This window comes from Xyrauchen texanus, chromosome 21 (genome assembly GCF_025860055.1).
Source record: "Xyrauchen texanus isolate HMW12.3.18 chromosome 21, RBS_HiC_50CHRs, whole genome shotgun sequence".
NCBI classification, from domain to species: Eukaryota; Metazoa; Chordata; class Actinopteri; order Cypriniformes; family Catostomidae; genus Xyrauchen; species Xyrauchen texanus.
The window spans coordinates 21,545,568-21,561,645 of record NC_068296.1 but is presented as its reverse complement, the minus strand read 5'-3'; the positions used below and the strand labels follow the sequence as shown (position 1 = coordinate 21,561,645).

The 16,078-nt window shown below is 45.5% G+C and overlaps 1 protein-coding gene across 3 annotated transcripts in view; it reads left to right on the top strand.

Moving 5' to 3' along the window:
• The window catches only part of necab2 (N-terminal EF-hand calcium binding protein 2), a 133,041-nt gene that overhangs the window by 7,165 nt on the left and 109,798 nt on the right, over positions 1-16,078 (top strand). For all 3 annotated transcript variants that reach the window (XM_052151825.1, XM_052151824.1, XM_052151823.1), the window contains exon 2: positions 2,421-2,445. In XM_052151825.1, the coding sequence (XP_052007785.1) occupies positions 2,421-2,445 (25 nt within the window). The remainder of the gene's footprint in view (positions 1-2,420; positions 2,446-16,078) is intronic.

Below are 16,078 nucleotides of genomic sequence, written 5' to 3'. Positions count from 1 at the left end.
TAACATAGATTTTAAGATATTTTAAAACATTTAAATATGTAATAGTATATTCAATATTCTCAGATAACAAATAATTCTTCTGCAGTATAGCTGCTAAAGTAAATGTACATTGTTTTAAAGGAGTTTTAGATATTTATATTGGAAAACAAGCCAAAATAAAACAAATCAACAAGTAATTAGTTGGAGTGTAGATAATGGGTGAAGACCATCCTCTCACCTTTTTGTTCGCATCGATCCATCTTTAACTCTCAAAAAACAAATTCTCTGTTCTTAATAGAGCTGCATATCGCCAATTTTCTTCACAATAAGATACACACCGCATTATGTATTATGATTGACTTCCTGGCGATCCATCACGTTATAATCTAACTGGAGCAAGTGTGCGCGAGGGACGAGACTCATAGAAGCGGTGCTGACTGCACAGAGATATGCCACTTTTGGAGTTTATTCTTATTTACATGACCTGCTTCCTTATTATTTTAACTTTAATAAAGGATGCATTAAAGATATAATGGCGAGGAGTTTCCTTTAAAGATGCTCTGTGTTTTGCTTCATGCAAGTTTTGCTTCAGTGGAACGCCAGTTCCTGCTCCACTGTATTTCACAATGGGAGTGCTTCTATAATTTCCAAATACTTTGCGATCTACATTATCTGAAGCTGTTTGGAAAGTTTAGAGTGCATCTGGACTGTGATCTGTGTAATTCTTCCTTCTCCTCAGTCAGGTGCGAACTGCAGTGCTGCTCTCATGGATCATCATTAGAGTTTATTTTTAACTAACAAAATTATGTCGACAATTTTTTATTGTCGTCGTTGTCGATAACTGTGACTAATCGTTTCAGCCTGAATTGGTAGTCACCTTTCACCTAAAACGTTCGGCTGCTCACCACAAATAGTTTAAGAATTAATTTACTTTTTATATTTTACAATTGTGTTGAATATTCAGGCTGTCAAAAAAAGGAAAACTAATTTAAAATATAATAACTAAATTATTAAAATTGGTTCAAATACAACATTTTGACAGAGGGGGCATAGTGGGCTTGCTGAGGGGGCCCCTTCCCCCTGAAGCCCCCCCACCCGTGGTGCCGACCATGTTTGTGTTGCTTTTGAGTTTGTTCTTTGAAGTGTCCTGACAGCTGGAATGCTGTTAGTTGTCAGAAATGAATGAAGCAGTTGGCTCATTCAACTGAGAACTTGTTTAGACTGTCAGCAGAAGGTGATCACTCTTTTGAAGCAGATCAAATTGTGCATTGTCAATTTGCGTTTTGATTATCAGATGTTCAGGATGTGCTCACCAAGACAAACTTGCATGTTCAACCAGGTGCACTCATTGAAGAAAGTTTTACCCCTGAAGAAATTATGAAGAAATTAGAAAATGTTTTAAAACTCACATGTGAGGAATAATCCATTTATATTGGTAGCCTAAAAAAGTTTTTTTTTTAGATGGAGCTGTTCATGGGTGCTGCCCTGTTGAAATCACAATGACCAGCCAAATACTTCTCATTTTATCTTGCAACACACTTTTACTCCTGTACTAAATTAATCATGGCTTACTGTGAATAGCATATTTCTACAATGATTTCCACGCCGCATATCTATCAGAATGACTGACTGCCAAATCAGCTAGCGCAACATAAACAAAATGTGCACCTTTAATATGGACAACCACAAAGAATCCACACTTCACTTTCACAGTAATTATTTATTTAATCAGAAAATGTGAAAGGGTAAAAATGCAATGGATTGACTGCTGTAAAATTAGCCCACAGTTAGTAATGCTTCCCAGCACAGGATTTCCTCCTTTAGCAGAGACTCTTATATGGTCCATTTCACATCTGATTAGACAGTAATCTGATCGATCGGCAACATGAAAACATGCTTAGTTTTGTGGGGGGAAAAAGAAGAAACTTAAAGATTACAGTGTAATTTGTGCCGGTAGTCACTCTAAAAGCAATATAAGAATTAATCAGTGCTCAGTGTTATGAGTTGTGGTATCGTGCAATTGTAATGCAATCAGCCTATCTATAGTGCAGTACCACCCCCTCCTTTCATAGCTTTCCTGAGAGGGTTGAGTGACTGAGAGTTGATACTGAACTCAACTGATAAAAGCTTTTTTAATTACTTTTATCCATCTAGCCACCTTTCTGCTGTGAATGACATATGTTGTTTTATGTAACTAAGTCATTTAAGATTCTAATTTTACATGCACTGTTTAACAATTTTTATTCATTATTATTTAATAATCATTTTAAGTGAGTACTAAACAATGCTAGTTTGCTCACCTAAAACATTAGTGGAGGAGCTGTTTAATAACCTCGTTAACAAACTCGTTTTCTGTTAATTATAGCACTTAGGTGGTGAGGTGAATGAGAAATTGATTGAATGATTTGTATTAACAATCATATCTGTTTGTGTCATTTCAGATTTTCCGGAGGGCTGATAAGGATGGTGAGTGTAAACTGCTTCATAATGTATGTCATAATGTATGTGATTCTCTGGTTCTGTTCTGTGCTTTTAAGTCAACATAAATTCAAAATTGAACCTGTGTACATTCATAATAAATGTTCCTTATTGTGCACAATTTATCAGTGCACATTTTTCTAAAGAAAAAAAAGCTAGTCTATAATCTTTTATCTACAGTATATAATAAAATGTTCTGCCTCTAAAACAACTTTCCATTCTGGCTGACATTCCCTCATATTCTTCATAAAGTGGCAACTCCCAGCTAACTGCACTAGTCCATTCTTGTGTTGAACACTCACTTTTCATGAGCCAATCGATTCCCAATAAACTACATTGAGTTCTGCACTATGTTTTTTCTTGTTAAATTTCCTTTTGCTTGATAATACATTACACTATGCAAGTAAAATGGGTTGCCGCTTCATGCTGACTTCACGGTTGATCGAATGAGAGAATGTTCTCAGATGTAATAGGATTTTTTCACAGTATTGTAAGGTTGCATTTGTAAGAAATCATCTACCATTTTTATTGCTAAGAACATTCTAGAATGCACTGCAAGTTATTATTGATAAAAGTGTATTCTAAATGTATAAATGTATAGTGCAGCAAAAAATTGCAAATGTATTTGTTAATTGATTTTAGATTAGTTTTATCATGCAAATTTGCCTCTTCATCCATATTCATATTCTTTGTGTCCATAGGACAATTATAATTATGAAGAGAGGCTCTGTTACATATTTTGAAATGCAAATTCTCAGTACATAAGAAGGTACACATTTTTCTGCACTTTTTGTCTTTTATTTTAACTTTCTTTTAAAAAAAAATTTATTTAACATTATGAAACCTTCCTTTTACCTGGGCTTAAAAGGTAGTCAATACAAATAGCCAAGAAAGGAAACATCTCAGTACTAGTTGCTACTTGATGTGTGGTTCTTGTGCAATTTGTGTTATTTTTAAACCATTCCCCTGGGAGCTGCTGGTGACAGTTTTAATGAAGGAGAGAGAGCGTGCACTAGAGGAAAGACACGGGACCACAAGGAGATGGGTGCCATGTTTCGCAACACTTTGGATTTCAATCACCAAACTATAGCAAGTTTCAAAGCACAGCATTTCCTCCAGCTTTTCAAGCTAAACTCAAGTGAAACAACGTTCAAAACTATTTTTGTGCTAATCAATATTATTCCACAAATGCGGTTGATTAAGCTCAACTTGTATTGAACCCAGAATAATCCTTGAAGTAATTTTTCAGTGAAAATCTTGACATCCAGCAAGTTCTTGTGTTAATACTCCATTGTGTTGCAAAGATGCAGGGGGATCTTCATTAAAGAATCTCATTTTATGGTCTACATAAGAAAGTTTTACAATTTGAACATCAGGGTGAGTAATTTATGACAGAATTTTCACTTATGTGTGAACCATCCCTTTAAATAAATGGCCAATGGATTCCTTTCTTTTCCCAGAGTAAACCTTCATATTGAAAGCAAACAGCACACTGTGTGTCATGCCACCCTGCTGCATGGCTCTTACTGCAGGAGTGATTGGTTACATCATGTGTCTGGAGCAGGCAGGGAGAATCATTAGTGTCTGTTCTACAGAGGAAATGACATGATCTACTGGAATAAGAGCTTTTATGCAAGCTTGGTCTGGCAGGATCTGCCTCTTGCTTTTTCATTGCCTGGTCTGTGACTATAAATCTGCCAAGGCTGCTGACATGAGAGCAGACTGGCAGAGACCTCAGTGACCCATCACCCTATCCGCATCTGCAGTTCACCATTATATAATTTATTTTAAGGGAAAGAAGGAGAGGTGCAGGTACCTGTAATGAGAATTTTATTGGCTTCTTTTAGCTATTCTAAATTCTGTGCAAAGTTTCTCTGAGCAGCATTTCTCACATTCAAAAGATCTCTCATAAGCAGGGAGAGCAGTATTTCTGTTTGGTGTTTGAAGAGAGGAGCACTACTAATTACCTAAAAAAACCTTGGTCATATCCAGTATTTTTTTCATCCTCAAAAATGTATCAACCCAGTGCCCAGCTGATAAAAACCCCTGTGTACCTTAATTCTCCAAAGTTGCATAAACTCAACAGATCACCCAACAGATCAGAGCTTGCCAGATCGAGAAAGTGCTTTCCAGTTTTGTGTGCAAAACTGTGTGTGGTCTGTGGCCATGCTGTTTGAGGCTAATACTATGTGTACAGTAACCAGTTATCATGCTTTTAGTTTATTGGAACAACTAAGTCCTGGTTTTGGACATGCAAATGCAAACATCCATAGTCCTCTCTCGCTCACTGCTCTAGATTCCCGGGTCCTCACTGCCAGTAAATGAGTGTTTACGAGTGTGTTCAATGAAAATAAACATGTTGGCAGCAACATCCCTCACAGCATGGAAGTATCAAGTCTTCCCTGCTTTAGATCTTTTGAATAATTAAGTCACAGTGTAACAGTGTACAAAAAATGGCATGGTGGGTAAACAATGTCTCAGGTTAGTTGTTCTCAGTCATAATAGTTCTTGTGGTAATACTCTTCCCTGCTACAAAGACCAGCTTAACCAGCATTGTGGCAGGACCACAGAGAGATCCCATGAGGGAATGAGGCGTGGCCTAGGAGGATTCATAACAACGACGGCCGTAAAGACCGGGTGTGTGACCCAGGGAATGAAAAAAACACTCTTTATTTGAAAATGTGGGTACCGCATCCCCTCGGGCATGCAGTGAAATCAAAATCAAAGGAAACAAAGTATTCTCCTCCCGGCCTGCCTGAGAGTCCGTGCCGTGACCTTTGTCACCCGGAGGATGAGATCAGTCGCCGATGTTGTGATCGAGAGCTCAACCTGTTCCCGAGCCCCGAATGAGACGAGGGCGAGTCGCCTGTCTCATCCCAGGAATGGGAGGTCTGTGGGGGATTATCCGGTGGAACCACTCCCATTGGGGTCCCCAAATCGCCCCCATTGCTAACTGATGTGGCCTCATACCCGTAGGTAGAAGGATCGGGGCGGGGAGCAGCTGGAGTGGCTTTCCCGCTGAAGAAGGTAAGCCTTGACCGCAACGTTGCCATCAGAGGTGAAGAGGTATAAACCGCAACCAGGAACTAAACACAGATGTAAAGGCATCTTTCATCAAAATATACTCTTTTATTTGCAAGAATATATACCCTTTTAGGCTGTCAAAGGGCCCAGGGGCATTCTCTGACCTCAATCCGTGCACGAGGGGGAGAAACCACTGTAATGCGCCATAAATCCAACAGCATGCAGAGGTGAATGGACCGGCAGTGGAATTCAGCTATCTATGAATCAGATGCTCGGCTCCGAAGAAAAAATCTGAATGACTGATTGCGAGCCAGCTACTTTTATACCCGTATATCCGTGGGTATAAAGGTAGCTGGCATACAAATTCCCAAATTTCTCAAAGATCAGAGGCTCCCAAGAGCGACACTTAGAGTCACTACATCGACACAAGCTCGAGTGAGTGACAGATAGGGAACTGTTGTTTTATGTCAAAAGCTGTGTAAAGATTAAAATAAATTAATTTCATGTTCCACTGAAAAAATAACAGCATATGGATTGTGAAAAACATGTGGGTGAGTAAATGATGACAGAATTCTTTTTTTTTATTGGAACTAATGCTTTTAAATAAATCTTACTGTGCGTTTCAATGTAATACTGTAAATGATGTTTGTTTAACTATAAAGTTAACTGGCTATTCCTAGCTTTCAGTCCATTGAACATACACAGAAACACACATTCATGCTGTTGGCCAGTGGAGCATGAACATACAGTGCGAGTGTTCTCAGTACGCCCTGTACTCTGCCCTACAGTGGACAGCAATATATATTATTTATCCACGTGTTATGTCATTTTTGACATTCTGCTAAAACAAGAAATACTTACCTATGCTGGTTCAGACTGTGAATGAGATGATATTTTAATATCACTGAGCGAGTCACAACAGAAAGCACACTGAAAAAATGTATGTGCCTAAATCATAATTTGCTGTGTTGCTTCGTGCTCATGTGGATGATAATGTGCACAGAAGATCAAAATCATCTTCTCTTAATGCATCACCTCTATTAACCACAACACAAAAGCATGCACACATAAATGCATACAGTACACAGGTTTTTGTTGCCATGGCAAATAGCTGTCAAGCATTAGTCCGTGCTGCACTGTGAACACCTGTCTTACACCCAGAACCTTCTTGGATGTAATTACGGCTCTTGATGCTCAAGCTATTTTTGACACATAATGTCGTAGAACTTTATTGCCACTCTCAGGTCGAAAGAGACCTGTTTTGATGTGTGGTGTGCTTTGAGGGAGCATTGGTTGTTGTTGCATCCTTTATACCAATAGCTGCAATTATTGGTGAGATTGATTATCTTTAAAAAGTTGTCACCATACTAAATAATACTACCAACACAAGAAGTTCTTTTTTAAAGGTATTTTATATTGTAATAGATGGATTTGTAGTACACTTTCTTTTGAGCCACTGTTAGTTTAGCAAATGCTCAGAATATTCTAAAAACACCATGAAATCAAAATTGGAGTTTGGTGGCTTTTAGTCCATGTCTATAAGTTGAGGCCATATACATAAATAGACATATATATGCTAGTGTATCCCTAACAGTTGACAAAAAATGTTTTTTTTTCAGATATACACATTAAAAATTTATGTCCAATAAAATGCGCTGAAAAATGAGAACATTCATCCCCAAATACCTCTTACTTTTGACTAGCAATAGCAAAAAGCAAATCATGGTTAACAGCTGTGGCCTAACTGTAAGACTATTTGAAAAAATGCCCTGTGCCAATTTCCTGTTTCAACAGAAATTATGTCAACACAAGAAAGAATAATGCTCGTCAAGCCATTTCATGGGGACTTTACACTATTCCGGCCCCTGTAACTTTTTGACCCATTCAGTAACAATTAACTGGGAAAAAATTATCTGCCCAAGTCTATATAGCATAATAATTTGAGTGTAAGCCACAGCCAGATGTAAACATGGTTAATGCCCTTCAGAGTGGGCACCATCCCAGTACAATTAACTTATGAATGCATTTATAGAGCACTAGGAGAATGCCAGCTCTTACGCCTTCTTCAGGATGAGCCCTGCTTTGATGAAACCTGGCCTGAGATCTGAGACCTGTCCTATTCCTGCTCTACTAATTAAATTCAGGGCAATGCCATCTCTTGCAGAGCGCAATGTTCTTCTATTCTAATCTTTTCTATTTGCAAGTTAATATTTGGGAGTCTAACATTAATATTTCCTATTGACACACTAAAGCTGAAGATATAAATAACCATCTTAAGACAAATGTTTTTGTGAGATATCTTAAGTGCCTAAAACTTTTGCACAGTACTGTAGATCACCCCAAAATGAAAATTCTGTCATCATTTACTCAACCTTGTATTGTTCCAAACCTATATTAGTTTCCTTTTTTATTTGGAACTCAAAAGAAGATGTTAGAATTCAGAGACAAACGTTCTTTACTAAGAACATGCATTAGCAAAGTACAACCTTAAAGGGATAGTTCACCCAAAAATGAAAATTCTCTCAACATTTACTCACCTTCATGCTATCCCAGATGTGCATGACTGTCTTTCATCTGCTGAACACAAATGAAGATTTTTAATGGAATATCTCTGTAATATATTCTCAGTTGACTTTTGTTTGTGTACTTTTATTTTGAAATTCCTGTTAAGTTCCTGTTACCTAGTCTTGTGATATCCTGTTATCCCTTCTTGTTCATGTGTCTGGTTTTCATTGGTTCATTGTTTTATTACTTTGATTCAGTTCCTCATTATAGTCATTGGTTTTAGTTAATTGTCTTGTTTTCTTGTTTTAGGGTTCTGTTTGTTCATTGGCCTTTTTTTACCCATGTCTTGTGTATTTAAACCCTCATGTTTGCCTTTGTCTGTGGTCATGTATTCTGTAGCGATGTTGACAAACAGGCAGAGATGAAGGTGATGAAGTTGAGATGAACCAAAGTGCAGTTTTATTCTTCAAACGTGAAACCAGTATCCCTAACTATAAATGTGAATGAAACAAAAACAAGAAACCATGGACCTAACTAAACTTGACAAAACTAGACCAGACATGACTTGACTTGACTTGACTATGGCTATGGCTACGGCTACGGCTATGGCTATGGCTAAAACAAGACAACAAGGTTACATGTACACGGGCTGGGCTGGGCTGGGCTGGGCTGGGCTGGGCTGGGCTGGGCTGGGCTAGACTAAACTTTGGTAAAACAACAAGGTTACACGTACAATACCTGACAACAGACAAAGGCAAACATGAGGGTTTAAATACACAAGACATGGGTAACAAAGGCCAATGAACAAGATAACAAGACAATTAGCTAAAACCAATGACAAACTAGAACTGAATCAAAGTAATAAAACAATGAACCAATGAAAACCAGACACATGAACAAGAAGGGAAAACAGGATATCACAAGACTAGGTAACAGGAACTTAACAGGTATTTCAAAATAAAAGTACACAAACAAAAGTCAACTGAGAATATATCACAATCTCAGCTCTGTTATTCCTTTATGCAAGTGAATGGTAACCAGACCTTTGAAGCTCCAAAAAAACCACATAAAGGCCACATAAAAATCATCCATTAGAATCTGCAGGAATTATATGATAGATGTAGTTGAGGAACATATCAATATTTAAGTCTGAAATATTCATCTAAAAATCTTTATTTGTGTTCAGCAGAAGAAAGAAAGTCAAAGACTTCTGGGATATATGAGGGTAAGTAAATGATTAGAGAATTTTCATTTTTGGGTGAACTACCCCTTTAAGCGAAGTCAGCAAGGAGTCTTTTCTAAAAGTATTTGAAAAATCATTTGATTCCCTCAGGGCTATTCAAATCATACAGTTCCATCCCAGGAGACTCTACCTAATTAAAAATACTCTAGGCCTCCAGGTAGGAGATTTAGGTTTGTTCCCGTTCTTCCATTGTTTGCCTCCCACCCCACACTTTCTCATTTTTGTGTCCCACTCGTGCCTTTGGTTCTAATGCCAGACTAATTACGTTTGGCAAAAATTTCGACTCATTTTAAGAAGGTGTCCAGTTAGCGGCTTCCACTCTTCCACATGTAAATATGATGAAAATGAAATGTTGAATATGAAGTCTTTAGTTCAAAGTATCAAAAGAAAATAAGCAAACACTGTGCTGTCTGGGTTGTGATAAGCTCATTGCTCAATAGAGGAAGTGGCTACAGTACTGCACTCTGTGTGCTCTGAGAGAGTATTTCCCCACATTTCACAGTCTACCCAACAGTGCATTGTCACATCAAAGGAAAGACACTCTTTCATGTGGGAGAACCTACCACGGTCACAAAGCTGTACTGCAGATAAGGAAGTAGCATGTCAGAATTGTTGTAAGGCATCTTTGTGCTTTCAGAGGATTTCCCAAGGCATTAAGGTTGACTAGTTTCAAGGCAATGGATATTGGTTGTTCCCCTTCTGTCGCTCTCTCCACGTTGTGTCAGAGAAGCAACACTAGGGGTCTCTCTTGAGCGCCGATATTCACCTCTGGACTATGAAAAAAGGCCAATGAGAGTTGGCAACCAGTATTTGCATGTCCCGCCCCCGGACATACGGGTATTTAAGAGGCGCAAATACGGGAGTTCATTCAGAAAATTTCTTCGGAGCCGATGGTCGTGCATGAACTCTGCTGCGAGTTACACACCAAGTTCCTGGTTAATCCTCTGACGCTCTGCATGCTGTTGGATCTGACGGCGCATAACAGCGGCTTTCTCCTTCGTGCACGGCTGTGCATTCTTGCCCCTGGGCGCTTCGACAGCGCAGACAACTCGAAAGAGTTATTCTAAAAGAGTAATTTCGCTCTAAAGAGCAAAACACAGCGGTGTTGAACGTCCTTCTCAGGACGCGTCTTTTTAAAGACGATATTTCTGCCCCTGTGTAGTTTCTGGATGTGGTTGATGTCTCCCCACCTCTGACGGTCATAAAAACTGCCTTGCATTCCTGGGTTGCGATCACACGCAGGCAGCGTTTTTATGAATGGTCTTCAGTGCGAGAACATAGCCATGACAGCATTGCGGTCGTAGGCTTTCTCTTGTAGTGAGAGAAAGCCGCTTCAGCCGCCCCCCGCGCCTCGCCTCCTTCCCACGGGATTGAGGCAGGCGCCGCGGGCGATGAAAACGATCTGGGGACAATGACGGGCTCCGTTTCGCCGGGTGAACCCCCTCGAAACCCCCCGCCTCCCCGGCACGCTTGCTTGTTTCTGTCCGAGCTCGGGATGAGCATTCTCTCCAATGGGTTATGTTTTCAGCGTGAGAACATAGCCGCGGCAGCGTTGCAATCTCTGCTTTCTCTTGTAGTGAGAGAGAGCCATCTCAGCCACCCCCCACGCCTCGCCTCCTTCCTACGGGATTGAGGCAGGCGGCGCGGGCAATGGAGAACGATCTGGGGAGAATAACGGGACGCTTTCGCCGGGTAAATCCCCCAGAAAACCTCACCTTCGGGTCTCCGCCCAGTCTGAGCCTGACGCAAGAAGGTCCGCTATGCTTCCCCGGGCTTAATTGGTTCCGCGGGCATGTGCGCCGCTCACAGCTGTGCCCCCCCGGATTTCTTCCCGGACATGCATGACGAGCTGAGCAAGCCCAGCTTCCTCGCTCCTCCGCTCTCGCTACCCTCGGTGGTAGAACGGTCCCAGACCGCTCCCCTGCACGCCATGGCCCCCTCCTGCAAGTCCACCGGGCCAGGGCACTTCAAAATCTGCACTTGGGTAGTCCTGTTCTTGACGTGCTGCAGGAACTGCACTCGAACAGGCGATGGCCACTCCGTGGTCCAGAACGCAACGATGGACAGGCAGTACGGGAGGCAGACAAAGCACGCTTTCTCAAATGCCCCGTCTCCCAGCTCCGTCCATTCAGCGACACCACTTGACGACTTCGCCCAGCAGTCCTCAGTGGTGAAGAAACAGACGAAGGCTATTTTCAAGCAAAAAAAGCATCCTGCCCTGCCGCAAACCTGCCGCCAGGGGCCATGCCCTGTCTGCTCGCTGAGGGCGTCCTCCTGCAGCTTTCAAGAAAGAAAGAAAGTGGTGCTCTGCCTCAACTAACAAGTGAGTGGGCCCAGCTCTCAGCCCCAGCGTTGAGCCCCCCACAGAAGTTGGACGCCCATCGTCTCACGGATCCCCTTGAGGACCCAGAAGGCTCCCAGGTGCTCCTGAGATGACAGACCCAGAGACCGAGACGTTAGCTCCGGAGCTGGTAAGACCACTCCGTTCCCCGGTGGAGGGCCGGGAGGAGAATTTTTTGTTAAATTCGTTGCACTCTATAGAGCTATTTCCTTGTTGTCTCTGGGGTCACCTGGCCCACAAATGCCGTTCTCACGGCACTCTGCTTTCAGGCCTCAACAGTCCCGGCTCCATGGACGCGGTGTCCCCGCCTTCAGCCTCACGACTGTTCCCCGGCCGGCCGGTTCAGACAAGTCCAGAGGACGCCAGCATCAGACCTCCTCCTCAGTCACGAACCCGCCCCCTGCAAGGTAAGTGCTTTGAGTTTATTCTCAGCACCGGAGCCTCGGGACGCCACGTTGCCTCCCGACGCCGCGTTACCTGTTCCGCACCGCTGTGAAGCCCCGCCGGGTACGTCCAAAAAACTCGTCCCCTTGGTGCCCCTAGCACGGAGCTTAGAGGCGTGGCTTTCACTGCCCAACCCGTCACGCTGGCTGCACCGGACCATTCGACTCGGTTACGCAATTCAGTTTGCCAGGTCTCCGCCCCCCTTCGTGGGCGTACATTTTTCCGCAGTACACGGCCAACATGCCCATTCCCTGCATGAAGAAATTGCCTCCCTTCTATTAAAGGACGCGATAGAGCCTGTCCCTCCAACTGAAACGAAGAAGGGTGTCTACAGCCCTTACTTTGTTGTACCCAAGAAAGGCGGCGGCTTACGACCGATCTTGGACCTGCGAAGTTTTCAATCGGACCTTGTCCAAACTCCCGTTCAAAATGCTCACCCAGAAACAAATTCTATCTGGCATCCGGCATCTAGATTGGTTCGCAGCGGTAGACCTGAAGGACGCGTACTTCCACGTCTCAATTTGCCCTCGACATCGACCCTTCCTACGGTTCGCGTTCGACGGCCAGGCATATCAGTACAAAGTCCTCCCCTTCGGCCTGTCTCTGTCCCCTCGCGTCTTCACGAAAGTCGCAGAGGCAGCTCTTGCCCCGCTCCGAGTAGCCGGCATTCGCATACTCAATTACCTCGACGACTGGCTCATACTGGCTCACTCTTGAGAGTTACTATGCGCACACAGAGACCAGGTGCTCAGGCACCTCAGCCGTTTGGGGCTTCAGGTCAACCGGGAAAAGAGCAAGCTCTCCCTGGTCCAGAGCATCTCTTTTCTCAGTCTGGAGTTAGACTCAGTCTCAATGACAGCACGTCTCTCCAACGAGCGTGCTCAGTCAGTGCTGAAATGCCTCGCTTCCTTCAAGCCAGGCGCCGTGGTCCCGCTAAAACGTTTCCAACAGCTCCTGGGGAATATGGCCGTGCCGCTGGGGTTGATGCATATGAGACCACTTCAGCACTGGCTCCGGACTCGAGTCCCGAGACGAGCATGGCGCCGCGGCACGCACAACGTAAAAGTTACTTCTGCCTGCCGCTAAACCTTCAAACCCTGGACAGACCTCTGCTTTCTAAGGGCAGGTATACCCTTGCAGCAGGTGTCCCGCATTCTGGTCACAACCGTCGCTTCCAAATTGGGTTGGGGCGCCGTGTGCAAAGGGCGCGCAGCCGCAGGCCGGTGGAACCGAGGCCCGCTGTGCTGGCACATCAACTGCCTAGAGCTGCTGGCTGTTTGTCTGGCCCTGCAGAAGTTTCTCCTATTAACTCGGAACAAACACGTCCTAGTCAGGACAGACAGCACCACGGTCGTAGCCTACATAAACCGCCAAGGCGGAGTACGCTCCCCCCACATGTCACAGCTCGCCCGTCGTCTCCTCCTTTGGAGTCAGCAGCGACTGGAGTCACTGCGCGCCACTCACATCCCCGGCAACCTCAATGTGATAGCGGACGCGCTGTCAAGACAAAGCTTGCCTGGCGGGGAGTGGAGGCTCCACCCCCAGTCGGTCCAGCTGATTTGGGACCGGTTCGGCAAGGCTCAGGTAGACCTGTTTGCCTCCCAAGAAATCTCCCACTGCCCGCTCTGGTATGCCCGGACAGAGGCTCCCCTCGGGGCAGATGCGCTGGCACACAGCTGGCCCACGGGGCTGCGCAAGTACGCATTTCCCCAGTGAGCCTTCTTGCACAGGTGCTATGCAAGGTCAGGGAGGATGAGGAGCAAGTCATTCTGGTAGCCTCCTATTGGCCTACCCGGACTTGGTTTTCGGACCTCACGCTCCTCATGACAGCCCCTCCCTGGCGAATTCCCCTGAGGAAGGACCTTCTTTCTCAGGGACGGGGCACGCTCTGGCACCCGCACCCAGACCTCTGGAACCTCCACGTCTGGCCCCTGGACGGGATGCGGAAGATCTAGCCGGTCTACCATCTACCGTCGTAGATACAATCAGCCAAGCCAGAGCCCCCTCTACCAGGCATCTTTATGCCCTAAAGTGGCGTCTGTTCGCGGACTGGTGTTCTTCCCGAGCCGAAGACCCACAGAAGTGCGCAGATAGGTCAGTGCTCGTGTTTCTTCAGGAGAGGCTGGAGAGGAGGCTGTCCCCCTCCACCCTCAAGGTGTATGTCGCCGCTATCGCGGCTCACCAAGACACGGTAGACGGAAAGTCTCTTGGTAAGCACGACTTAATCGTCAGGTTCCTAAAAGGTGCCTGGAGGATAGCTCCCTCCCGGCCTAACCTGTTCCACTCCTGGGATCTCTCGGTCGTCCTTACGGGACTCCAGAGACCCCCCTTCGAGCCACTTGACTCAGTTGGACTCAGGGCCCTCTCTCTCAAGACCGCCCTGCTGATCGCGCTCGCTTCCATCAAGAGGGTCGGGGACCTGCATGCGTTCTCTGTTAGCGACGCTTGCCTGGAGTTCGGTCCGGCAGACACTTTCGTGATCCTAAGACCGCAACCGGGCTATGTGCCCAAGGTTCCTACCACACCCTTCAGGGATCAGGTAGTGAACCTGCAAGCGCTTCCCCGGGAGGAGGCAGACCCAGCCCTTTCACTGCTGTGTCCAGTACGTGCCTTACGTATCTACCTGGACCGCACACAGAGCACTAGACGCTCTGAGCAGCTCTTCGTCTGCTTTGGGGGACAGCAGAAAGGGAATGCTGTCTCCAAGCAGAGACTCGCCCACTGGGTTGTCGACGCCATTTCCCTGGCTTATCACACCCAGGCCGTGCCCCCCTTTGCGTGGTCCGAGCCCACTCCACCAGGAGTGTTAGCGTCCTCATGGGCACTGGCTAGGGGCACTGCCCTAGCAGACATTTGTAGAGCAGCGGGCTGGGCAACACCTAACACTTTCGCGAGATTCTACAATCTCCGAGTTGGGTCAGTATCGTTCCGTGTTCTCTCAGGTACCGAGCCCGTAGAACTCGGTGGCACGCTCACGATCTGACCAGGTGAATCGCTTGCACCTAGCGCCCTTCCCCCTAACCAGGGGAAACAGTGCGCCTTCATTCCCAGGAGATCTCAGGTTTGGGACACTGGTTGATTCCTCCCTAGCCCTCGTGGGTCGCAGTTCAGCGGAGGAACTCACCGACCCAAGCCACTGCGGGTACCGCAAGCTACCCTGCACTGGTGTAGGTGCTCCACAGGTAAGGCCTCCTTCAGACTCCCCCTGTGTGTAACGCCATGGTTCTGTCCCCTCTGGCGAGCGGACTCCCGTGCTTCCCTTAGGCAGTCATGGCTGCCTCGGTTGCCGTGCTGTATGTTCCCCCCTCTATAGGCTGGATCCACCACCGCACCGACTTTTCCACATAGGCCCTAAGTCAGGCCTCTGATGGTTTTGCCACTTAACCTTGCCTCCCCTCTCGGGTAGGCGTGGCCTCCGCAGGGTCTTCTCCGCCCTGAATAAGGGTTAAGACCCCCTTCCCTCAATGCGTGTAAGGGCCCCGGCCTAAGTTGCTCTATGCGAGAAACATAGAGAGAAAGAGGCCCGGCCAGGCTTGGCCCGTTCCCAGGTTGGCAGCCAGCACCTTGTTCCCCTTCCGGGTAATGATAAGGAATCCTGATGGCTTAAATGGGGCATTGGGGAAGGGTACGTGCAGCCTGATACAGTTGGTCGTCCTGCACGTAAGAATACCTGCTCGCTCCTGTATCAGCAGTTCACGTACACGGCTCAGCGCGTGGCGCTTTTATAAGTGGACCCCTAGTGTCGCTTCTCTGACACAACGTGGAGAGAGCGACAGCAGGGGAACGTCTAGGTTACGTATGTAACCTCCGTTCCCCGATGGAGGGAACGAGACGTTGTGTCTCCCCTGCCACGTCGCTGAGCCGAGCCACTGTTGTGGCCGGACCATTTCCGGCTCCTCAGAAAAATCCTGAATGAACTCCCGTATTTGCACCGCTTAAATATCCGTATGTCCGGGGGCGGGACATGCAAATACTGGTTGCCAACTCTCATTGGCCTTTTTTCATAGTCCAGAGGTGAATATCGGCGCTCAAGAGAGACCCCTAGTGTCACTTCTCTGACACAA